Source organism: Diuraphis noxia, unplaced genomic scaffold, assembly GCF_037042655.1.
Source record: "Diuraphis noxia isolate RWA-SAM2 unplaced genomic scaffold, SU_Dnox_SAM2 contig0006, whole genome shotgun sequence".
Taxonomy (NCBI): domain Eukaryota; kingdom Metazoa; phylum Arthropoda; class Insecta; order Hemiptera; family Aphididae; genus Diuraphis; species Diuraphis noxia.
In genome coordinates this window covers 1,382,535-1,409,916 of record NW_028301716.1, presented here as the reverse complement: position 1 = coordinate 1,409,916, position 27,382 = coordinate 1,382,535, and the positions used below count along the sequence as shown (strand labels likewise).

The following is a 27,382-nucleotide window of genomic DNA, read 5'->3' as shown; positions in this document are numbered from 1 at the left end:
TTTCTAAAAAAAAAATATCAAATCATATAAAAACTATAAATAAATAATAAGTAATGAATAGTTCTTTTTGTTCAGATTCAATTATTAATGTATATTTTCTGAATTATTCTTATTATAACTTTGATAATTTATATGATTTTAAAATTAATTTTGGTGTTGATGATGTAAATGATAAATATATTTATAAAATTAAGTTTCCAAATATAAATAAAATTTATCTAATTTTAGAGTTAAAAATTGATGAACGATATTTAACACAAGAAAAATAACTACATAAAAAAAAAAACCTAACCTAACCTAATATTAACCATATAATATAAATGTCAAGTTTACCATTCGTTATGTCAAATATTTCAGTTGTAGTTCTATGTATTTATAATTTATTTTTCTATGTCAATAACACAATGTTTATAGGTGAAATTTTGTGTATGGCAAAATTGTAAAATATGTATATATGTTTTTGTGACAAATACAATTGGATAATTATAAAAATAAATACAGTAGATTAAAATGATTTACAATAAAATATAATTTAATGACTAAAAAACAATTTTTTTTTAAAATAAAGTGCAAAAATATAACAAATAATAACCATTTATATAAATATAAATATAATAGTAGACAACAATACTATATATATATTATTATAAATTTTAAACAGTTTTTGTATTGCATACACATTTTTGTTTTGACTAATAAATAATTCAATGATTTAAATAAAAGAAAAACACACATAACACACAATATACTCACATTATACATAAAATCAAGGCACTGATAATTAATACTATTATGTATGTTTATAAATTTAATAAATAAAAATAAATAAAACAATTTCAATTATATTTAGTAATATACCTTAACAGTTTTAAATAATAAAATAGCACCATAAAAATATTATATATTGAGGCACTAGTCTAATAACTAAGATGTAGTATGCATATTCAAAAGTAATTGTGATCTCTGAGGTGAATCCGTGATAAATACATAAATACTGAAAGAGATCTCATTTTAATTTTGTGGCTTCATTAAGAGTGTTGATCCATCTGTAAACAAAATCTTTTGTTAATATAATATTTTCAAATTTAAAAGGTATACTTTATTATAATGTATAATCTTGTTATAAAACCTTACCTAACCTTATATGGGACAATTTTATCCACACCTTTGGGCTATACATAAATAAAAATCTTATTTGATAATTAAATAGAGCAAACACATAAAATGATGAATTGGTTATAGTGATGGTCAATAAATGTTAGAATTTAGTAATTTTTAATAGTTTTATATACTTCAATGCTTTTATTTATTATGATTATATAAAATGTATAATATCTTATAAAACCTTTTTTTCAGCACTGTTTCCTATTCATAATACATCATTTATCGAAAATTATTTTATTCAGTTCATCATAGATATCTTATAGCTATTGAATGTATTAAATTAACATCCTTATTATAAGAAGTTATATTAATACAATAAATAATATTGTAAAATATTACAAATTAAACGTAATGTCAACTGCCGCCTAACCTTATGATTTAGGGGCATTTTATAAAAATGGATCTTCGCAGAAAATAATTTTTTGGATCTATTTATAAAATTCCCTAAACATATTACATATTGGCCATTTTTTTAGAATTAACAAAATATGATAATTGAAGACATTATTTTAATTATAATATAATGTAATATTTTGTTGTATATTATGGAAATTAGGAGTGATATGACTTGATGAGTTTGTTTTATAATACAGTGGTACAAAATTGTAATAAAAGCATTTTATATATAAATAAAAAAAAGTTAAATATTATCAGAAAATTATTTTGAATTGAAATAATTTCTAGTCACTAAACATACTAGAATAGATAGCATGACTTAAATATTAAATTTAGACACTCTAAAATTATTATCGGATATAGTGGCTTATAAAATATTTTCTGAAATTATTTAGCCTTTTAAAAATTTGTGACAATATACAATAGTTTTATAATCTGTGTTCAATTACCAACAATTTAAGGTACTACAAGGTTCTGTATAGTGTAATTCAAACAAATAATAAAATAAGTGAGGAATCTTAACATCTTTATATACTAAATAGGAGTACCTATTATTTTTTAGTAAATTCAAAGGAAAATGGTTTAATTACATATGTATAGTATGATCATGATTTTAAATTATATCAAAGCACAATTTGTAAAACAAGTAATTGTTTAACAATAATATTAAGAAATTAATTTTTTTTTATACTCTGAGAATTTTATCAGATAAATGGATATTTAAAATATCACTTGTACCTAGTGTTTAGTAAGGATTTTCTTATTATATTACCATATTAAATGATGATCATATCATTATATTAAGCTATTTTACTTTAAATAATACCTGTTAATGATGAAAAATAATGTTTAATTATTTTTACAATGAATTTCACAATTAATACATTTTATGAGTTAAATTATTTTACTTTAAATTAAGGTAATAAGAAATAATACTCTAATAGTCAATATAATTATGGGTTTGTTAAATAAAATAAATAACATAGTAAAACTTCGGTTTAACAAAAAAAAATTGTAGTATAGAGAAATTTGTTAAACAAAACATTTTGTTAGATGGAAATTCATTCACTATATTATAATGAAAATGATTGCAGAAAAGAAGCCTAAATAGGTAATTTTATGTACCGATTCAAAAAATTCTTTTCTGCAAAGACCCATTCATAATTTTGTATATATCATTAGATATAAACATAAATAAAAATTTAACTAACTTAGAACACCTATAGCCTATAGGTCATTATATAACATCACAAAAAGTTGAATTTACACACATTTACTCTAGGCATACCTTTTAGCCAACTGTTCGGTATCAGAGCAAAATATTAAAGGGTTCTGTCCAGCGTGAGCCAATTGAAAAACACAACTTGAATCGAATTCTTCATAGTTTGTACCCTGTAAAGTATATTAGGTTATTTTTTTAGCATTATAATATAAAAATAAATAGGCCTGTAAATAATAAACAAGTAATAAATTATGAAACAATTTACAAACAAACACACATGTTAAAATATATGAACACAGAAGTTTGGGTTACTGGGCTATAAGTTATAAGTATATTATACAATACATTCACACAATATGTAATTTTTTAATTATTTTCTATAAGATGGTGTAAGAACTACAGCTGAATCAACTAGAGGGTAGGTGATAACTATATTCAAAGTTAAATGCTTTTCATGACACATAATTTTGGTGGTTATGTATTTCTAATTGTTACCAAAAGTTTTGTATAACCTAGAGATCTATTGCCAGTTTAATAAATACGTTTAATTTATTATATCGTTAAATTTTTAATGTCTACATTTTGGTGACTCAATCCTAATAAATTTTAACTTTCTAGCAATTCTTAGTATGCAGAAATACATTATTATTAATTCTTTAATTCATTAAGTGCTATAAAATGTATAGGCATAAAGGTATAAATTAATCAAAACAAGTAAATTATTGATTATATTATTATATTTTTTGATTAATAGTGTAAATGTATACTGTTAATATAAATCTACTATAATGCGCTTACTTCTGGGAATGTTTGAACACTATATCCAAGAACAGGTATGGTGTTCAATGCAACAACGTCTTCAGAAGCTTTGTACATATACAAAACTTGTTCCTTTAGAACAAACCAAAATCTTTTCCACGATTTGCGTTTTTCCCGCCGATACAACCAACCACTCATTTGTGAGCCAGAATCGTTGGCCATTACCTGTATATAATTATATCTATTAATATATAAAATTTTTTGTTTATAAGTTAATTACATCATTTTATCATATTGAATTGATTAAAATGATTATGAATAATGAATTGATTAAAATAATAATTACCTCTTTTAACCGCTGTGGAACATACTTAACAAGTTTTTTTGAGCTCCATACACCAGACTTCTTAAAAGAGTTTTTTACAGTATCCACCATTTTAAGAATTTCAAAATCACTATTACTCGACGATTGACGCATTTCTAATATTTTGTCTTCAAACTCTACAAATAAATTTTATCCAACAATTAAACCGTTTTAACAAAAAAAGTTACCAATGGTCTAATAAATCATTCAACATACCTTTGAGCAAATAATCATAACAATCGTCACACACTCTTGCAGACTGAAACTTCATATAACGAAGTGGTGCTTTGTTTTCTGAACAGCTACTACAAACTACCTACTCAATATTAATGTTAATATCAATAGAAACAGTTTATTTAAATCATTCAGAACAATCTACACATACTTTTCCGCATGCTCTACAGTGGTGTCTCCTGAATGTGACAGTAAATTCTGTAGCACATGATTGGCACATAGTCACGCGACAATCTTGAATCCATATCGGTGCCTAATTAGATAAAAATTAAAAATTACACACAATCAAGGAAAAAGACAAATAATTAATAAATGCCTCATATCCCAATTGAAGTGGTTCACATCCAACGTTTTTTGAAACGAATTTCATGTTTAGAAATGAAAGCTGTTTGTTAGTGTGTTCTCTAATTGCTTTCTCTAAGACGTTGACCCATTCTTTAAGCTCTACAGCAGACCTGTAACACATAATTTATAATACAATGTATTATAATTGTATAAAATCACGTTCTACAAGAAAAGTGTAAGTATCAAACACAAAATCAACTAACTTGGCTCTGAGAGTGAAGCTTCGAGTTATTGTTATTATACTAAATTCATTGAGACAATTATCAGTAATGGGAAGAAATACTTTCATACCACTAAGTGGAAGCTCATAGTTAATTTTCAACCCAGAAACTGTACCATAATATGATGTGTATAACAAGCAATCATTGAGCTGAAATAATGTATATTAAATACGTATTTTAAAAAAAATGAATCAAATAATATGTTGGGATTATATTAAGTATTTATAAGTAATTATCATACCAAAATAAAATACCGAAGTTGCATATCTTTTCTGGACAACTTATACAGTTCACCTTCTTTAATAAGTTCTCTGCCTGGTTTAATTATAATGTAACTTCCTAATTGTGATTGTAATTGCAAAAGTTTACTCACACAATCCTGAAATTTTATTTACAAAATATTAAATTAAAAAATTCTATTAAGATAATACAAAAAATACAAAAACGCACCCCATGTTTCATACTTTCATTGGCATGATTGGCAACATCGCACACAATGCCTAATGCTATTATTGTATCTTGGTAATCAATAGACCCTTCATCTTGGTTTTTTAAATAGTTTTCTAGTAAGAGTCTGTACTTGGTAATTCGCTGAATTGGTGTTAACATGTAGTGCTTAATGGTAAGTTTTTTGCACACGTCCGAAGCCTCAAAGTCTTTTACACACTTTTGAAATCGAGGATATTTTTGACAGTATTCGTCCAACAAATTACATTGACTTTCAAAGTTTTGTATGTAAGTTGAGTAGAGTTTAAGAAAAGGTCCTTTCTTTACTATGACATCTGCAATTTTAGGATTTTCATTCCAGTTTTTCAAACGATTCTCCATGTCTTGTAACAAGTCTTCATTTAGACTTAGTAATTGGGGAAGAGGACTGATTATTTTTGATAAATCAGTAGATGGTATCAGTTTAACATCTACTCCAGTTTGTTCAACAAACGTAACAAATGTTTTGCATAATAGATTTAAAACATCAATGAATATTTTTTCAGTTGATATAAGTTCTTCAACGGTTCTTAGGGATTTTGCTTTGGTAGGTATCTCTTCAGTTTCAATGTTGTCAATAGACAACGTTTCATCAAGTTCTAGTTTTTCATTTGGCTTGTCATCAAGTGATGAGTGAGAATCTGTATCATTATCTTCTTTTTCAATGTTTCTATCATCATTATGACTTTCATAAAAAGAACTACGCTTCTTTTGTTTTAATATTTTCCCTTTACCAAATGACCCAAACCAATTGACAATCTTTTTCCTAACAGAAAATGATTGGTCTGTAGAATCACTAGCAATGGACAACTTTTCATCATCAATTGTGGTATTCATAATATCATCTAAATTATTAATTGACATATCTAATTCACCATGAAATACCACATATTCACTCAGCAAACTGTCATTTTGATAATCAAAGTCTAAGTCATCGTCAGTACATTTGTTGTTAATACTGTTATTATTTTCATTATCAATTATGTTATTTTCTAAAATACTATTTACATTATGAGGAACTTCTAATTGGGAAACATTTGAATTGACATCACTGTCATTTTTTATTTCTTCGTCATTTTTGTTAGGCTCACAACTTACAGATTGATTAACAGTTAGATTTGAAGTTGTTTGAAGTTTTTCAATATTCTTGACACTAGGAAATTGATGCTTGACTTTATAAGGACTAGTTTTCAATGCAATGTTATTTGGTTTTGGAAGCAGTGGAGGTTTGACCGTATACCTTGTAGCTGTAGAATGTAAATTACATTTTAAAACTGACACATTATCTTTGTCATTTTGGGTAACCATTATATGTTTCGGGCATATCCTTAAAAAAAAAAAAAATAATAATACATAACTTACATTAGATTAATTTAAAAAGTCTTAACCGGTCTTAACTTAAAAAATTTTGAATATTAATTTATCTGGAATAAAAGTATATATTTTGCTGTCCAATATTCTTTAGTAGGTAGTTATTTTATAAACTTTACTAAACTAAAGCTACCATAAAATAATAACTTATCTTAATAAGATTATTTGTGAAAATATAAAATAAAAGGATTTTAATTGTAATACATAATAATATTATACATATAAATTTATATTTAAAACAAAAACTTAAATATTGGAATAATAAAACTCAATCATTAGTACAAAATATAATAATAATAAAAAAATAATGAATTACTTTAATTAAATTATAAATAATTTATTAATTCTATCCTTGAAATGCTGAAAGTTATTTTTATGAAGAAGAATAAAAAATGATACATAAGATTTACTTAATATATTTTACAAAAGTTCTACTTAATGTAGATAAAATCTTACTGAAAATAATAGTTTGAAAAATATCAACAGTAAAGTAATAGGTAAGTTTATTGTATCTAATTGTTAACTTTGCCCAGGCGTTTTCCAATTGGGCTAAATTAAACACCAATTGTTGATATAATAATGTTTATCAGTTAATAAATTATTAAAACATACTTTTGTGATTCATTGCAACTGCAGTCACTAGAATTTGGTTTTGGTAGTGGAAGTGGCTTCATTTTTTCTAAACAAAAATAAAAATGTTTCAAAAAATATATGTTAAACAAATCAATTAGTGTTAATATTTGTTAATATCAATTAGTGTTTATACCTAATAGGTACCTAAATGATACCTAATTGAAATAAATAAATAAAAGCGTTTTAGGAATTTATATTTATTGATTCTCCATATTAAATTCTGTGCTAGCAATTATAAAAAATAAGACTTAATTTATAGTTTAAAGGTCTCATTCGTCATTAGTATTTATCTAATAAAATATTAGCTAAATATAGGCAAGCTATTTTAGTATAACAATTTATCTTAATGATAAACTTAATTGAATGGGTAGTATTAAGATTAAATGCTAATAATTAAGATAAATTATACTCTCGATTATAGGTACTTCTATGCAGATTCTAGTATGTTACACTATTACCATTATAATAATTGATTTATAATTATAATTCATTATAAATAGATATGTAACAATAATATGAAGAACTTTATTTAAGAAATATTTAAATGCATTAAGGATTGTATTTACAAAATATTTTCCGACCCATCCTCTATGTAAAATAGTTTTAGGTTGGATGCATAGGCATAGGGGCATATACAGGGGGTGTGCAAAATATATTTTAAATCAAGCATGTCAAACTTAAAGTGTCAAGTGGGCCAAATATAGTGAAAATCTTACTATGCAAGCCACATATACAAATTAAAAAAAAGTTCTCATTCAATTAGTTTATCTGAAGATAGGGCAGTATAATAATGTAAGCCAAATAAACCATTTTCTAAGAATCTAAGATAGTTGTGATATTTCATCATATTATTACATGTTTTTGTTCATTAATATTGGTAGCTGAGGGCCACATGCGGCAATGTTTGGCATGCCTGTTTTAAACTATGTTTGAAATTTGTAGGTACTTCTATATGTGAAAATTTTGATATCCCATTATCATTAGCCACAAAGCAAAATATGTAAGCTTGTATGGACAATATAAATTGACAGTTACAGGCATAGTCGTTAAAGGAAGAATTAAGAGTTCAACCATTTTATCCTATGCTTGGTATAATGAATAGTTGAATTTATGAAAGATTCAATCAAGACACTATTAGTCTAATAAACACACAATTGATATTTTAATGAAATTAAAAATGTGTATCACAGACCAACATTTGTTCTGCATACCCTGAAATTACCTGCGCATGCCGATGGTTAAAAGAGTTTTAACATTATGACAATAAGGTAAATTCTAAACACAGTTATACAATTTTTTTGAAAGAAACAATATGTTCATGTTTTATATTAAATTAAATATCTACCTATTATTTGACACATATATTTTTAGTAAAAATATTAAATTTAGTTAATGTCGGAAACGCATAAAATATTTATGTTTTTATTACACAGTAAATTAATACCAATATTAAATGAGGACGTCATTATGCCAAATAATTTGATACAAACAGGGGAATTTACATTGCTTTTTTCTTTAACCTAGTATTAAGAATGTGCATTGGTTTACATATAAGATGTTTATATTTATACAACAATATAATTGAGTACGAGATTGAGTATTTCTAGATTATTAACACGAAACAGTTTAAATTACAGTCTACATGATAGTGTGGTGTTTGATGATTAAGATGAGTTTTGAAAATTATATTTTTTTCTAATGAAAGAAATATTGTTCTCACAATTTTTGCATCCAATATAGAAAACTAAGTCTAACTATTTTAAAAATATTAAAAAATGTGCCTACTAACAGGGGCAAATCTAGAAGGTGCTATAACACCCTCTACGAGGCAGTTTGATCTTTATTTTTGTTGTGAGAAATATGATAGTTTACAATTATTATTTATTAGTAAAATCAAACTTAAAATATGGTACCACTCATGACTCTATTGCTAAATTTCATCACTTATATAAATTTATTCTAATTAGCTATACTAAAAGAGCAATAAATAGATTAAAAAGAGGAACGTCTTGTAAAACAATACATTTTAACACTAGTAACCAAAAAAGTGAGTTTATAGTAGGCAGTAGCACTAGAAGTAGTAGGTAGCTAATTTTTTTATATACACAAAAATATTCTATAAGTACTTATTCAACAATTATTAATTGGTTTAACCTAATTAGCTTTAATATATAGTTATTTTCTTCAGTTACAAAAATAAACAAATTAAAAAGACTTATAAAGTATGTATCATGTTATACCAGGTATATCTTATGTAATTGTATGCAGGTGTTTATAACAATTATGGAATTTCAAATAAACAAAAAAAAATACATGTTTCTTTACTTTAACAGACAACTTTTTTGTAACAATTTAAAATTTTTTTAAATTTAGTTGAACTAATACCAAGATCGATTTTATTTTTCAAATGGTACTTAACAACATGTAATATGGGAAAACTTTTTTTTCTGAAAATTTTGTTAGTCAAGTCATCAATTTTGGTTTACTAATTTATTAAGTATAGTCCTCTAAAGTTTAGTAAATGCATTAAGAGGGCATGATACCCAACCCACATGTGTTGTCTCCACCTTATAAGTGCGTAACATAGCAAAAACTGTTTAGCGCGGGATAGAATCATTCAGTCTGTAATCCTAATAGAAACACCAAAAGTTAACTCAAAATAGATGATAATATTTTCTGTGTTGTAGCGTTTTTATTTGTTAGATATTTGCTCATTAATAAGAAAAAAGTTATAAAACTTTTAAAAATACAATATTTTTAAGTTTTCCAAACATCAATAACTTTTGATATATTGGTCTTATCAAAAAAATAAAAACGCAGTGACATGGTTAAAATTTTCCTTCTTTCATGATGAACATTTAGTTTCATAGTTATAACAATAGACTTCCCGGTCCTTTTCCGCGTGAAACAGTATTTTCCTCGGTTTTTTCTACGTATATGATACCCAATTATAAGATGGAGATAACACATGCGGGTATTACTCCTCTTAATACTTTGAATTCCGCTTTGAATTGAAATAATTGATATAAAATTAATTTGTACCGAAGAACTAAATATATACATATATTTTTTTTTAAATTAACTTTATACACACATCAGTCAGTAATCTAATGACAAATTTAAAAAAAAATATTTTTGGGATAAATGCCTACAAACTGTTTTTTTTTTATTATGAGGCGAACATATTTCATTATTTTGATTTTAACATAGGTACAATTATTATTAAAATCAGTATTATCACTGTAATTTATTATTATAATTGTAATTAATTAAAATTTTAAATCATTTTCATCACAGTTACATTTCTTATAATGCACTAAATTTCGATTCTTCATTAAATGGCTAAGGTAATAATGATAATATTATATATAAGTATTATTATTATTATTATATTAGATATCTATAATTAATTAAAATTAAAATTAGGTCAACCTTATTTAGGTACAAACCTATAATTATATTGACTATTTATCTAAATATCTTGCAAATGGATAGTTAAAGATACCTTCTTGAAAAATAAAATGATTTTTTTATTATTTATGTTTAAAATTTATGAAATTTCTCTAAAAATATTATTACTTATTAAAAATAAATAAATATGTTTTTTTTCAAAATTCTATTAAATCAGAACCAAAATCATTAAAAAAACCTCTCGTACAACATGAGATCGACCCGGTTTAGTTGTATAACTAACTCATATTATGAAAAGCCAAATAATAATTTGACTCTTTGTCTATTTGATTAAAAATACAATATTAGCATTAGGTAGATGCTGATTACAAACAGACAATAATTACTACATCTAGCGTATTTGGTCGGAATAGGAAATAACTAATAAGTAAATAGCTAGCAAATATAATAAAACCATTGGTTCTAACCAAAGTTCTGACCTACAAGGAATTATAAACAAACAGATTCGACAAGTTAATTTGGTTCCACGCGTTGCACTTGAATATACAGAGGTAACAATGATAATGTTAGTAACTGCAGTGAAGAACTTTGGTTACCTGGTGTGTTCATGATTTCTCATTTAAGATTGGCACTGCAAAACCAACATGTCAGATATGTACGGCCAGAAACCGTCGACTCTCCGCTCAAACGGGTCTGGCAGTCATCGACGGGCTGCAGATATCGGGGCTACTCCCAGGTCCGCATCGGTGTATGACGACTGACCGTCGCTAAGCGACAGAGTGAACCATAATATAGAGGATTAGGGCTCAAGTCGATGGATGGCAGTGTACTCACGCGATGACTACGTGACAAGCCCGAGACTAATGATAATACAAAACGACGTCGACGGTAATGGTCATGTGGAGCAGACGGGCGAGGGCCAAGACGAAAACCGAAAGCGAATTGAAGCGAATAAATTAGCAAACCACCGAATAATGCGAGTAATTTATAACAATAATAATAACCATAATAGTATAATACGACGAACGCGATATCCGCTGCGTAAACTGGTCAGAGAACCTGATAATAACTGATAAATAATGCGAAGTCGTGCGCGTGCGGACGCGTCGAGCTCGCAGCTAGACAGATGTGCCTCGTCTGTAATAAATTAATAAATTATTAAAAACTCGGCTGCCTGCCGAACATTGAGAGTGAGACCAAAAAATACTATTGATTAGAGTACGGTAAGCTATGTTGAAAACGACTGTCGACAAGGTTCTAAATTTCATTGAATTTGCCTATCCAATCCCATCACTGTTAATTTAAAGTACTTGCATAGATGGTGGACAAGCTGGTGCATTTTTCGTGACCCTGGTTTTGCAGGAATGTTTTTTAAATTGAGAAAATCGGAGATATTTTTAAGTTTCTCCTCAAATCCAAACTTCACACCTCCTAGAAAAATCTATGAGTATTTGGTATACTACTACTTCAACTATTTCAAAATGTATTGAAATGCCCAAAAATGAAATCAATTTAATAAAAATCAATCATTGTAAAACCAAAAAAATCGTCGCAGAATTGAAAAGAAAATTGCTTACAAAGCAATGTACATTGTACAATTTTTCGTAGGTACCTTAACACACGCTTATTATATAGGTATATATATATAGGATAGGTACTCGTATACTGATGTAGTAATATTATATTATTGTCATAACTCATAAACATTTATATTATGACATTATAATATACAACCAATTATTAGATTGTAAGAAAAAAAATAGCAAATTCTACTGATAATCTCAATTCTAGATTACAATATAATACTGAATAACATCGATGTAAATAGACAATACTGCATTGTATGTATATCTAAATCGTTTCTCAATATTAAACAATGCCTAGTAGATAATTGGATCGTATTATTCGTATTATAGTCATTATAGTACCAATGCGCTGACTGCCGAGTCCGCCGTGTTGTGTAGCATTAAAAATGAAATAGGTATGTCAACAATAATACCGGTTTTGAAACAGATAGCGCATCCACCCTCTTTCACAGTCGCGGTACAGTGATGAATGCGTTTCACCGTTTCTCATTGGTTCGCCGCCGCCAACCGTCGCGGTCGACGACTTCACCGCTCGTCGTTTTGGCAAAGTGCTACGTCACAAACATGTTTATCATGAGTTTATGACATACCTATGTTATGTGTACACGCGGCACACATAACACAGAATATAGATAATATTAATTTTATCTATATTTGTGACGTGCGGTACGATTCGTCGTGAATGTCGGTTTGCTGGTCGGTAGGTAGGACGCGGGAATGATAAACATGTAACATATTATTATTTATTTATTTACGATGATAAAACGAAAATATTTTAATCTCGTCGAGCGTTCGCAAACATAGCAATAATAATGAGTAATATTCGTGATATTAACTAATAACTATTTACTAGGTATTAACTAGTATTATGCATTTATGCTAAAATTATAATAACACAAATAGGTACAGACGTTATAATATTTCAATTAATTTTAGTGGTTTCCGGCAACCTGCGCTTCAACCGAAAAAGGATAACAACGAATCAGACCTCTGGCTGCATTTGTCGTTGCAACGAGTCAAAGCGATTTTGAGTTTTTCTTACATAGGTACCTAAAAGAATAAGGTGTGATAGTTTTCGCACTACCACATTAGTGTTCAGTTGTTTTTAACTGCTTACACTTATTTTGGCACTCAAACTTTTATTCAAAAATCCACAATGATGACAGACCTTGGAGATTCTGATGACAATTCATCCGATTCCAGTTACTCTAAGGTGGACTTTTACGAGGGTGAGTATATCCATGAGATCAGACTTATGCTTTATATCAGGGGAGGCATACATTTTTTGAAAAGAATCCAAAATTTTTCCAATCACGGTTTTAAAAATTGTTCACTCAAACAAAGTTGTAGGTAAATACTAAATAGTAATTCATAATAATTATAGTTTTAATATAGGTAGTAACATTATAATATTTACATAGGAATATTATAATTTTCAAAACCCATAATTTGTTTCTTTGAATTTCTTATAACAGTTATAACTTAAGATTGGATTTATATTCTCTTAAAATACCTAGGTAAATATAATGCTAATATTTTCTAAAAAACTTTCAAATATTTTCATTATATTCTCTTATAAATTTAAAAATATGCTAAACTAATTAATTAACATAATTATATGCTTTAATATGCATTTTTAGATTTTTTTTTAAATAGTGAAGTATTAAAAGTTACGTATAACAATGAAATAAAATAGAGTAAGAAATAAGAATATAATATACCTAAATATAACAGTATAATATTAAAACTCAAAAACAATATTTCTTTGGCAATATTTCTTTGGTAAAAATGTTTTCTGGGTACCGTAATATTTAAATTAAAAATAAATACAATTTTTTTCTCACAATTTACAAAATATTCCATAATATGCCAAATGGGTTAAATATTCTATAACTCATGAAATATTCTCAAATATGCAATAACAAATTTTTCTACACATTTAGAGTTGAACGAATCGTCCATATTTTTTACTCTCTAAGACTGCATAAACCTAGTGACGTTATGTAAAAACATATAAATACAGTCTTTAGTTATAACCAAACTTTTATAAATAGGATAGGTAGCATAATTTTATATAACTTTAATTTTTCACGTGCCATTAAAATTTGACCAATGCGTCATCTTTGGTACGCGTATCATTGGTTCTCTACTTCTGCCTTATATGCTTAATTTTCTCAGTTCAACTATCATTACACTAGCTACCTATGTAAGGTTCGGTATTATACAATGTCTTTATTTTTAACGTCACATGTATATTTTATATCCATTATATATATAATAGGTTAGGTCATATATGTATCTAAAATATCATAAGTTGAAAGTTAATGCTTGTGTGTTCCAGCTCAGTGGTATATGGTTTTGACTTATTTTGACTTTAATTATGCTTTGTGGATAATCCATAATACCTTTATACGTATACTTAAAAAAAATTTTAATTGCATGTAAAATCAAAGTATAATATTATTTTGAAATGCATTTTGTAGTAAATACATTTTTTTTTTTATTTGTACTTTTAATATTATTATGGTGAACTACATCCATTTTTTTTCTGTAGAGTGCATTTTGGGAGATAGCTTTAAAAATATACCAAATGATAAATCTATTTCATAACCTACAATTGCTCATCTAGGTCATATTATTTCACGAGGCTAGGTACACCAACTCAAATTTTTCTCTGTGTCCTAAGGTAAATTAAAACTAAGACTGTGCTACACTCAAATCTAGATACATCTATATTACCACATTGAAGAAGCCAAGTTGTTCAGCTAGTTATTGTATATATCACTCATAACTCATAAGTATAATAATAATGATAAATTAATTAATAATTGAAGGCTTAGAACTAGAACCAAATTACATTACATGATAAGTACTAACACATTTTTCTTTTTCTTATTATAGTATAAATAAATACCTACATATTTATAATATTATACATGTTATAATAATTAAATATCTACATTATAATCTAATATATTATGATATTTTAAAGTGTAAACATGTGTACTGGTATTGCATTAAATGTTGTTTTTGTTAAAAGTAAAAGATATTGTTTCAATATTGTTTATAGGTAGAAACCAAAAAAAAAAAAAAAAAATTAGTTAATATTTATTAAATTTGTTCCACAAGTTAAAGACAAGTGTTATTTTGTTTTTAAATATCTTATGGTACACTCCGGCCCACGATAGAGTTCGACCCGTTAACCGCTCATCATTACTGACACACACAAAGTTTGCTGGCTAAATTTTCTCCCACCATGGACACCATTCTCACTACTTGACAACCTGTATACAGTAGTATGGTTTGGTATATGGGAGGAGGTCTGATTTACAGCGATATAAAGATTTTTGTGGTTGGTTTACGGTCGGACTATCGTAATCCATGGACTGGAGTATAATATGTAGGTATTACAATTTATGTTTGAAGTTTATATTTTTTCGATAAAATGCTAGTAACTTTCAGGATTAGCCAGAATTTTTTTGACTTAGTTAGTACTTTTGTGATTACAAGTTATAATTATGGTCTAGAACTTAAAACATTTGCTTATTTTTATGATTTTACATAACATTTTTCAGTGTACTATGTAAAAGTATATCATGTTACAATACAGTGGCGTAGCCAGGATTTTTCAATGGGGGGGGTTTACGGTTTAGGTATATATAAAACAAATTATTTCAAATTGTATTGTACTTCAAATTTCAATTAAAGCATTTATTTATTAATGTCAAACAAAATTTTAATCACATTACAATATTTACATCAACCGTATTCTTCTTGTTTTAGTCGCTAATTTATTTAGGACATCATCAGGGTCTATTATTATATCATTATGTATATTCATCATTGCTAAACCATTCAACCTATTTTCACATGTGGTGTTTCGTAAATATGTTTTCAATCTTTTTAATGTGGAAAAAGATAATAACCATAAATAATATCTTTAATCGTGGTCATAACCACAGTGTTTTTGAAAACTCGTGCAGATAATATTAAAAATATAATATTATTATTATTATCAAATATCAATCAGGTTTCTGTCGTTTCTGGACGAGTTCTCTGAATATTCAGAAACGTTTTATGTCATATATTTTCATAGATAGTAGGTACTAGAATTAATGAAATATATAATAATTTATTAGATGTTGAAAGTCAATGGGGGGGGGTTTAAACACCCAAAACCCCCCCCTGGCTACGCCACTGTTACAATATGTTCAATTATGAAATTTGAAAGTGTTTTAAAAAATGCTTATTTTCGTTATTTTATTTTTGATGTTTTTTTTTGCTTTTATGTGTATTTCTGTTTAATTAAGATTTATGTGGACGCATATGCCATTAATAAAACCCTAGAAATTTTAAGTTAATTTCTGGTTTTTTTCATAGTAATCTATGTTTCACATCGATAAATCCAATAAAACATGAGATTATTTTTTTTTTGTTATTATTATATAATTTTTCATGATTGGATGGGTCATGGACCTAGTTAATTCCATTTCTGTTAAATAAATATTTGCTATAAATTATTTGTTAACTGAAAGTTGAGTAAATGTCTCGTGGCAAGTTATATAATACTATTCACTATATTTATAGAGTTGCTAGTATCTAATAAGAGATTTGATTGAATTGAACGAATTATATGATAAGGAACAATATGAAACAGATATTTCTAAAAGGTTTACATAAAAAAATATTTAGTAGGTTTTTATGTATAAACTGCTATACATTGACAAATAACAATATGTACAAAATAATTATATTGATAGGCATCTTATTACATATTATTTAATACACTTAACAGTTGATACTTAACTTTAAACAGTTAACAAGTATTCCTCTCATACCTTTTCAAGCAGTAAACATGTTAAATTAGTTTAAGAGAGTTGTTTACTGTTATTTGAATAAATTTAACAATCTTTGACATAAACATAATTTTAAAAACAATTATAGTTAACTTATAAACAAATTGCAACTTAAATAAATATGTTACTTACCTATTTTAAATAAGTCATATAAAATATTGAATAAGATATTTAAAAAAAAAATAAATTCATAATAATTAGAAAAATTGAAATCGAACACAAAATAATATTTGAATACCTACTTTTAGTATTCTTAATAAAATAAATGTTCTGAATCCTTCAATGGTAAATATTTCAATTTGTGATTACAAAACAAAGAATGTTTTACTATTTTGTTATGATATCCAGGTGTATGAAATAATCTTATTATTTTATCTTTAATCATGTTGTCCATACAAGGATTTTTTAATGCAAACTAGATGTCCACATTATGTTATTGAATTGTTGCATGTTTTACTTAATTTTTAAGTTAACAATTAAGTATAAACCATAATATTACTCATTTGGAAAATTGGAACATACCTGGCAAAATTATCAAATAGTTCCTATAAACACTATGTTTAAAAAAAAAAAAAAAACATTTAATGTGAGTTCTTTTAACATATATGATAGTTGTATGCAGTTGCAGACCTAGGATTTTGTTTTTTTTGTTGGGGGGAGGGATATTTTTTTACATCACTACAAGATAAGACGTTACATTATAGCAGCTTTCATGGTTGACTTATAAATATAAATTATAATATAATTAAATATTAAGTATCAAAACAAAATCAGAAACCTAATTTTTTTGTGAATCGTGATTATAAGTTTTACGTCAAAGTTATATTCTTATACATCTTATGGGTCAAGGGGGGGAGGCCAGGCCTCTCTGCCACCCTGCTTAAATCCGCCACTAGTTGTATGCAAAAAAAACATGTATAATATGTATTTAGTGAACATGCATTCTAATTAATAATCAAGTGTTTATTGTTAAACTGAATTCTTGTTTTAATATTCTCTCTTTAATCACCCCCATCAGCCTTTTTGGCCCAACTTTCATTTTGATATTTATTGTGTGTCACAACATTACAGCAATTAAGTTGTTTGGGAAGTATCTTCAAAATTATTTTCTATTTTTGTCTTCAATTAAATTAAACCGTTCTTCAAGGCTTTTAGAGAAGTCATTCAGTATAATTGTTTACACTTATGGAATTTTATTTTTTATCATTGTTTAGTTATCACTATGATTATAATATAATCCTTCAAGATATCAAAAATAGTCAACATATTTTTCTCAAAAGATGAAATTAAATGTTCTAGGTTTTCTATTTTAAGTTTTATAAAGCCTAAATGTAAATAATTATTGTTGTTGAAGCTTACATTAGTAAATATAAACAACTTATCTAACTAATACAGTTACTTTAAACAAACAAGGATTTAATGTGCTTAAAAACAAATTATTCTGAACATTCATGAATAAAATTAATAATATGATGAATTACTTAAATCCTAAAATAGTTAATGGTAAATCTATGCACATCTGTTTGACAAAATCGTATAATAACATGAAATATTATTTGTCTTTTAATTATTTTCTTTTGGCATTTATTTATAAAAGTTGATGCTACATTATTTTGTCAAAGCTAAAAATATTCTAAATAATTTGATTGTGCTATTTATAAATGATAATTCAGATATTTAGTTACAACTTAAAATTTAAGGAGAAGTTTCCCTGACTGGTACTCCATATAATCACAGATTAAATATTCTATAGAAAAATGCGGCAACCAGATATGCAGATGTTTTGGACCTCGGCCGAGTAGTACTAATGGACCCCTATAGAATCGCTATAAGTGTTATAGATTTTGCGCACGCATGGACGTCAGTGCAGTTGAATAATAAGTTGTTATTTTAATAACTGCTATCATTTCAAAATGTACTTTTCATTTTAGTTGTCATTAATTTTATATTAAATTAGGTAATTGGTTTCAAATTGTGTATATAATATTATATAAAGTACATGATAGGCTAATATATATATATATATATATATATATATATATATATATATATATATATAACCCTATTCCTCTCACCCAATAATTTATTGAAATATACAAGTCACTCCTATTTCATACTTAAAATATTTAAAATTGTATTAATAATTGATTGTAATTGTAATTTACAGTTATGAACGAAGTTCCTGAGAACTATAAAGACAAAGTAGATGAACTGAATAAAATATTGCAAAGTACAAACCAAGATATAGATCGTCTAAGAAATCTAGCGATTAGTGAAGGAGGATTGGTGATAAGTAAGTAAATGATTTATACATAACTTTCACACAAAAATAGTCATAAACTTTTTAAAGGGTACAATAAGTAAACTAACAAATATATTATTTTTAAATGTGATTTTAAAATTATTATTGTAGATACTGAAAAATTAGGTACTATTGGTACTAAACAATATATAAAGCATACTATAATATATTAATTAAGTAGAACGTTTAAAATACTTTAAGGTTTGTATCTAGTGTTGCCATTTACATTAATCCATGCCTAACTAATAAGTTGTAGCTAAACTCTGATTTATCATCTATAATTAGCATAATAAAATTCCATGGAATGTTTTTAACTTTAAAAAAATAATGCAGTATTAAATTTATCAACATAAACTAGAAGAAAATAATTAAATAATTAATAATAAATAATAATATATGTATAATTCTATAAGAAAATATACAATATGAAACAGGTGTGCATAGATTTATCATTTATTATTTTAGGATATCAGTTATTTCATGATGTTATTAATTTTAATCATGAATGTTAAGAACAATATATGTTTAAGCACATTTAGTTATTGTTTAATGTGGGCGCATTAGTTAAATAAGTTGTTTTTAGTCAATTATATAAAATAATGAATTTTGCATTAATTAGTGAAATCTTGAGATACTAATAATAGCACATTCAGACTTAATCAAGCTTGAAAAATAAAACCTAAAAGAATTGATTTTATCTTCTGAGAAATATATTAAATACAATCTTGAAGAATTACTTTTTTTAAATAATAACCTAGGGCTCGGATTTATATGCAATAAAAATCTATAAAATATGCAGAATTGGATTTGTTACAAACTCCAATCTCTAATCATTAATATGGTACAACAAACTTGTACACTGTACAAAATTCTAAAACATGTATTAGTTTTTATGTATTGAATAACATTGTTATTAGTGTAAATTCTATAAGTTTTTCTGTGAGTTTAAATAATATGGTTGGTTTAAAAAAAAAAAAACAGGTTTAGTACGTTCAGAAGCATGGAAGCTGTTATTAAATTTACCGAATAATGATGAACAGATATATCCATTGGAAATTATTAAGGAACATCCTGAATACCATCAAGTTGATATGGATGTGAGGAGGTGCTTAAAAAGATTTCCGCCTGGTATATCATATGAGAAAATTGGTATATTGCAAAAAGAATTAATAGCAATTATCTTGAGTGTAATTAAAGATTATCCAGACCTAAAATATTACCAAGTAATTAATTTACTCCAATTATCAAGACTCTCTAGTATTGAGTACTTATTGAATATCTACATGAATTGTCAAATACTTTTAAATTTTGCATTGATTTTAATCAGATCATATTTCAATTTATTTGTTTTTGTTTTAGAATATTTTGATAAAAACATGGTTAATGATAGCAATAATAATTCAAAATGTTACAAAGTCTTTAACTTATATCAGATTAAATTTCTAATTTTTCAATAAGTACTAAAATAATTTTGTTTAATTTACTATGGATTTAAGATTTTTTTTGTGTACAATATTTATTATTATAACAAATATTATTTGATTATTATTGCAGGGTTATCATGATGTCGCTGTCACTTTTCTTATAGAAGTTGGACAAAAAGAAGCATACAGTATAATGAAGCATCTATCATTACATCATCTCAAAGAATTTCTAAAGCCAACCATGGAGGAAACATCATATCTATTATTGCATGTTTTTCCATTGGTTAAAAAGCTTGATCCAGAATTGGAAGAATTTATTGAAAAGTTAGAATTAATACAGTTATTAAGAACCATTTTAATAAACTTAAGCTTTAGATAGGTTCATTTTAGATTCTGAGCGGAGCGATGAATGTATTGATTTTACCATGATGTGTGTGTGTTTTTTTTTGTGTCTGTCATCACGTTTTGGGGCAGTAAAAATGCTTCGATTTTTGACTTCAGTACCTCGTTCGATCAGAAAGTGAATCTAGTTGGTACTTTGGGGGGTCAAAAGTAAAAAATTCTTAATACTTTTCTAAATAATTGAGAAAAACAAACTAAAAATTAAGGGGAAAACGGGAAATTTTACGCACACTCATTTTTCGACAAAATCGATTTTGGTTTTTGATGTAACTTTAAAACAAATGACCATAGATACATGAAATTTTTACCTAATGTTTATATAAGTATATTCTATCCACCAAGCAATTTTCAAAAAATTTTGACTTAAGTTGAACTATTCATAGGCATTTCAAATTTTCGATCATTATTAGTTTTTTTTAAATTAATATCGATAAAAATTTATTTGTTAGGCAGAAAAGCTTGAAAATTTAATACAAGGCTCTTAACATATTGTTACAATAGCAGTTGAAAAATAAAATAAATTCATAGTCACAATTTTTTTTTATAAGCATTCAAAGTTTGAATTTTGACAAAATACGTAAAAATCACGAAAATTCACAAATTATTTTAAGCTAGAAATTCATAAAAAATTTTCTTTTTAAATCTAAGATTTAAAAATTTAATACAAGATTCCTTACAAGTTTTTCAATATTTATCACAAATAAAAATTCCACCTGAAATTCAAATTAAATATTTATGAGCATTTGAAATTTAAATTTTTACAACATTGGATTTTCACTTTTAGCGATTTCCTTATTTTGGTGTAACTCTAAAACAAATTACCACAGATACTTGAAATTTTGACTGAATGTTTATATAGGCGTTTTATATATTTGATAAAATTTTCAAAATATTTAGATTTGTTTTGAGCTGTTTACTGACATTTTAATTTTTCAACTTTATTAGTTTTTTTTTCTATAAATATCGATAAAAATGTATTTGTTCAGTAGAAAAGCTTGAAAATTTAATACAAGGCTTCTAACACATTGTAACAATAGAAGTTAAAAAATATTAAAAATTCGTAGGCACAATTTTTTTTTATAAGTATTTAAAGTTCAAATTTTGACTAAATACGTAAAAATTACGGCAATGTTCAAATTATCTTAGATATAAATTCATAAAAGTTTTCCTTTTTAATTCTAAGATTTGAAAATTTAATACAAGGCTCCTAACATATTTTTACAATAGAAGTTGAAAAACAAAAGAAATACATGGTCACATTTTTTTTTTTATAAGCATTCAAAGTTTGAATTTTTATAACATATTATGTAAAAACCACGAAAATTCGTAAATTATTTTATGCTAGAAATTCATAAAAAATTTTCCTTTTATATCTTAGATTTGAAAATTTAATACAAGGCTCATTATATATTTTTACAATAGCAATTGAAAAATAAAAGAAATATATAGTCACAATTTTTTTTTATAAGCATTTAAATTTCAAATTTTGACTAAATACTTTAAAATTACGGCAATATTCAAGTTATCTTAGATAGAAATTCATAAAAGTTTTCCTTTTTAATTCTAAGATTTGAAAATTTAATACAAGGCTCCTAACATATTTTTACAATAGCAGTTGCAAAATAAAAGGAATACATAGTCACAATATTTTTTTTAAGCATTCAAAGTTTGAGTTTTGACAACATATTATGTAAAAATCACGAAAATACAGAAATTATTTTAAGCTAGAAATTCATAAAAAAATTTCTTTTTATATCTAAGATTTGAAAATTTAATACAAGGCTCATAATATATTTTTACAATAAAAATTGAAAAATAAAAGAAATGCGTAGTCACAATTTTTTTTTACAAGCATTCAAAGTTTGAATTTTGACAACATATGTAAAAATCACGAAAATTCGCAAATTATTTCAAACTAGAAATTCATAAAAATTTTTCTTTTTAAAACTAAGATTTGAAAATTTTTAATAATCTATAATATATCCTAGACAGATAAACCGTCTTCGCTCAGAATCGTTTTTCGTATACAATGATATAATATCATTGGATTCAAATTTAATTCCATCCATTACAGTAACCCACTTGTAACCTACTGTACAGCAGAGCGACATACACGACTTACCCGCTTTTTTTAAAATTAATATCGATAAAAATGTATTTGTTAGGCAGAAAAGCTTGAAAATTTAATACAAGGCTCTTAACATATTGTTACAATAGCAGTTGAAAAATAAAAGAAATTCATAGTCACAATGTTTTATAAGCATTTAAAGTTTGAATTTTGACAAAATACGTAAAAATCACGAAAATTCACAAATTATTTTAAGCTAGAAATTCATAAAAAATTTTCTTTTTAAATCTAAGATTTAAAAATTTAATACAAGATTCCTTACAAGTTTTTCAATCTTTATCACAAATAAAAATTCCACCGGAAATTCAAATTAAATTTTCATGAGCATTTGAAATTTAAATTTTTACAACATTGGATTTTCACTTTTAGCGATTTCCTCATTTTGGTGTAACTCTAAAACAAATGACCGCAGATACTTGAAATATTGACTGAATGTTTATATAGGCATTTTCTATATTTGATTAAATTAAATTAAATATTTTGAGCTGTTTACTGACAGTTTAATTTTTCAACTTTTTTAGTTTTTGTTTTTTCTATAAATATCGATATTTGTTGGATAGAAACACGACTTACCCGCTTTTTTTTCATATATTTATATGATTGTACTAACTGTTTCATCGGGAGTTACCCATACAAGAATTTTTATCTGAAAAAAAATATATATATATGTCACATTCCTACCATTCGTAAATTAAATGCTTTTTGTGCTAACATTTATTATATCTGGTTAATATTTAAAAAAATTAATTCTTGTTTATGAGATAAAATAAGTTCTAAAATTAATGGAGGTCTGTGACATATCGAAAGTTCTCTTATTGGTCAGTAGTGTCAAAATGTTGAGAACAACTAATTTAAATGAAACAATTTAAAATTAAGCAAATGCATTAAAATTTGAGAATTGAATATTATTTTACTAGAAGGATGGTGCCACTAGTGTATATTTAAATGTATTTTGCTAGACAGATAGCACTACTTTGTATTTTTATGACCCTTTATTTTCCTCTTCAGGGGTTGAATTTCTAAAATTCCTTTTTTAGAGAACTCCTACTCATAGATATGTCAGAGTTCAGCCCATTTATAAATTTTTATATATTATGTATAAAAATATAGGTATACATAGATATAATTTAGATGATATATCTGTTATTATTTATCATTTTAAAAACCATTTATAATTATACTTTTAGGTCTGGTATTGGTACTATATTTGCTCTGCCGTGGTTGATATCATGGTTTAGCCACAGCTTAGATCAACACTCGAAAGTAGTAAGATTATTCGATTACTTCCTAGCATCACCAAAAGAAATCATCTTGTATGTTATAGCGCAGTTAATAAGTTCCAGGCGTGATGAAGTCTTAAATACTGAGTGTGACATGGCTTGTGTTCACATGGTGTTATCAAAGGTATTAAATAAAAGACTTTTTTCATGCACTTGCATAATTATAACACATTTATTTTTGTACAACAGATTCCAGAAAGCCTAAATTTTGAATTAATATTGGATAAAGCTACACAAATGTACAAAGAATTTGATATTTCAAACATAAAAGAAGAAGTTGACAATAGAGTAATTTTAGAGTAAGAAAATAGTTTTATAACTCTTAATAAATTTGTATGCATATCAAAAAGTTATCATAATTATTTCAGAGCTAAGTTACTAAATGATCAACGAAAAGAAAATGCAATGCGGAAAAAAGACAAGAAATTTGCAAATCAAGAACAGCCAGTTTTTAACAAAGCTTTCCGATACGTACCCATATGGGTTAGACCTAGAATGAGATTTGGCTTGTTGTTCTTCGGATTTAGTTTAGCTGCCGGACTTTGGGCGGTTTTGAAATCCAACAACAATTAAAAATGAAAAATTGCTTCATATATTCCAATTATTATTATTTGTGCTATACACAGGGGATCAAATTGACTGATATCTTACAATACATTTAAGGATATGTATTAAATCTTTTTTACTTCTTAATATTGCAAGAATCAATTATTTACATTTTTTTTCTTATCCTTAACTATTTAGTTCACCTTGTTTAATTTAGCCAAATAATTCTATTATTTAAATATTACAACTGTTTTGTACTACTCTTTAGATGTAAAATTTAACTGTGAATACTTTGATTCTATTGTTGATTTTTTTTATATATATATATTTTATGAATCAAATTATAATTGTTAATTAATGTTAAAACCTTTTTAAAATATTACCCGCATCATAAATAGTTTTTATATGAGTCAACTAAATATATTTATTGGTGTCTCCATTTATTTTTTAAATTTGAATTAGTTTATTTTCTTCTTAAAATATTTCAACAACAATAATGTTCTAACCTAACATAAATAAATTAAACACAATTTCGCCTAAAAAATAAAATAAAAAACTTAGTTTTTCCTAAAATATTTTCAGGCCTGAAGAATAAAAATGGGATAATGTTTACACAATATGATCAAATTAACATTTCAACGTAGGTACCTTTATACAAATTAGAATGTTATAATCATCTAAAGGAAATAGATTAAAACATATTTAAAAACTATGAAAATATATTATATCCTATTAATTAATTTAAAAAAATAACTGTTCAACAACTGAAACTAATTGACTAAAAGACAAATATTTAAATGTCATAATTAACATTGACCCAAAAAATATTAATAAACATATCTGCACTTATGTATACTAATATTACAATTCAAATGTTTTATTAATAATAGTAGAACACAAAGCTATTGAAAAAAAAAAAATGGAATTATTTAATATTTTAGGCATAGCTTTTTCTTTAATGATTAGAACACATTAAAAATGAGGACAGGGTTGTTATAATAGAGGCACCTAAACCAAATAAATAGAGTAAGGAAAAATTAAATTAGTAGTTAAACTAAATCATAATACATAATTTAATCTTTATTAATGTGTATGTATCAAAATACTGAACTGCAAAATATTACCCATAAACCAGGGGTCTTCTACCTTTTTATGCAGCGGACCACATACTATTTATTTTTATTTTTTTTTGAGCCGGATTCGTGGTGTATTTTAAAAGTGTATTTTATGTAAAAATTTAGTTTTATTATCACAATTTTTAAAATTAGTTAGGTACATTTAAAATTACAAATTATTATTATTATTAAAACATGTATAGATAAACATTTTTTATAATTACAAATTTCTTATATCACATATTTCCGATTGCGATAGCTTAACAGTTAAGCCTTAACTGTTATAATTTTATTGAACTAGAAAATGTACATGCTAAATTTAAAATGTGATCCCGGGCCGCAGGTTGAAGACCCCTGCAGTAAACGATTTCCACATAAAATTAACTTGATAATCAATTTTAAAGACAAATTTTTGAAATTAAATAATAATTTCTTAATACTTATGGATAAAATATGGTATATAATAATGATATAACATAATATGTTATATTTAAGTATATTATATAATATACCACAAAATCAATACAAATAAAATAGGAATTGACTATACTATAACAAACATATATTATAGAAAAATTGTAAATATACCATCTGAAAGTAAAATAAATAATAGAAGCTTAAACAAATTTCAAAAAACACAGATTATATTTTTAAATTACAACAATGTAACCAAAAAAAAAAAAAAAATGTTTCTTCTCCCAGCATTAACTAATCACGTGGAACCTTGTTTTTGATTTTCAATCCTTTAACTATAAAAGTTAAATGTTTTATGAATTTTTAACAACTTAAGAATTAGTAAATTTTCAATTAAATACATTTTGTCAAAACTTGAACTTTAAACAGTTATAAACTTAGTTTCCAACTGCTCTGTACTAATAGGGAACCGTGTAGTCAACTTTCAAGTTCTTTAACCCAACCCAACAAATAACATTTTATTGTCATTTTTAGAATATAAAGCCCAAAACACAAAACATTTTATATGTCTGTTAATAACTTAAAAAAATTTGAAACGCTTTGAAAATGTTATCAAGTATAAGAATTGATAAAATAAGAATGGTGTAAATTTCAAGTTTCTACAGCTATTCATTTTTGAATAACAACAAAATAGAAATATTGGTATCATAGAAATATAATGAA

At 25.6% G+C, this 27,382-nt stretch overlaps 2 protein-coding genes across 3 annotated transcripts in view; one reads left to right on the top strand and one right to left on the bottom strand.

Annotated features, from left to right (window-relative positions):
* LOC107164537 (TBC1 domain family member 20) overlaps nucleotides 1-25,471 on the top strand; it is a 28,368-nt gene extending 2,897 nt beyond the window's left edge. The window contains exons 1-8 of one of the 2 annotated variants that reach the window (XM_015512394.2): nucleotides 12,811-13,045; nucleotides 13,129-13,421; nucleotides 19,216-19,341; nucleotides 20,332-20,573; nucleotides 20,905-21,098; nucleotides 24,492-24,708; nucleotides 24,774-24,883; nucleotides 24,953-25,471. In XM_015512394.2, the coding sequence (XP_015367880.1) occupies nucleotides 13,349-13,421; nucleotides 19,216-19,341; nucleotides 20,332-20,573; nucleotides 20,905-21,098; nucleotides 24,492-24,708; nucleotides 24,774-24,883; nucleotides 24,953-25,157 (1,167 nt within the window). In that variant the 5' untranslated portion in view covers nucleotides 12,811-13,045; nucleotides 13,129-13,348 and the 3' untranslated portion in view covers nucleotides 25,158-25,471. Of the gene's footprint in view, nucleotides 1-12,810; nucleotides 13,046-13,128; nucleotides 13,422-19,215; nucleotides 19,342-20,331; nucleotides 20,574-20,904; nucleotides 21,099-24,491; nucleotides 24,709-24,773; nucleotides 24,884-24,952 lie in introns of those variants that run through there. The other variant, XM_015512396.2, reaches the window with a different exon arrangement.
* On the bottom strand, nucleotides 506-11,792 carry LOC149054478 (FYVE, RhoGEF and PH domain-containing protein 6-like). The gene is made up of 12 exons (XM_089230212.1): nucleotides 11,203-11,792; nucleotides 7,175-7,241; nucleotides 5,156-6,518; nucleotides 4,947-5,084; nucleotides 4,688-4,854; nucleotides 4,456-4,594; nucleotides 4,291-4,392; nucleotides 4,122-4,221; nucleotides 3,888-4,042; nucleotides 3,581-3,766; nucleotides 2,849-2,952; nucleotides 506-1,046 (listed from the first exon to the last, which is right to left on the bottom strand). The coding sequence occupies exons 1-12, from the start codon at nucleotides 11,213-11,215 to the stop codon at nucleotides 1,007-1,009; spliced, it is 2,574 nt and encodes an 857-aa protein (XP_089086338.1). The 5' UTR covers nucleotides 11,216-11,792; the 3' UTR covers nucleotides 506-1,006.
* Nucleotides 25,472-27,382: the final 1,911 nt, after the last annotated feature.

Excerpts from the sequence above, each read along its gene's own strand:
- LOC149054478 (XM_089230212.1), bottom strand. Across the intron at positions 5,085-5,155 it reads ATGAAAGTATGAAACATGGG|GATTGTGTGAGTAAACTTTT; the intron begins GTGCGTTTTTGT and ends ATAAAATTTCAG. Across the intron at positions 4,393-4,455 it reads CACTTCAATTGGGATATGAG|GCACCGATATGGATTCAAGA; the intron begins GCATTTATTAAT and ends TTATCTAATTAG.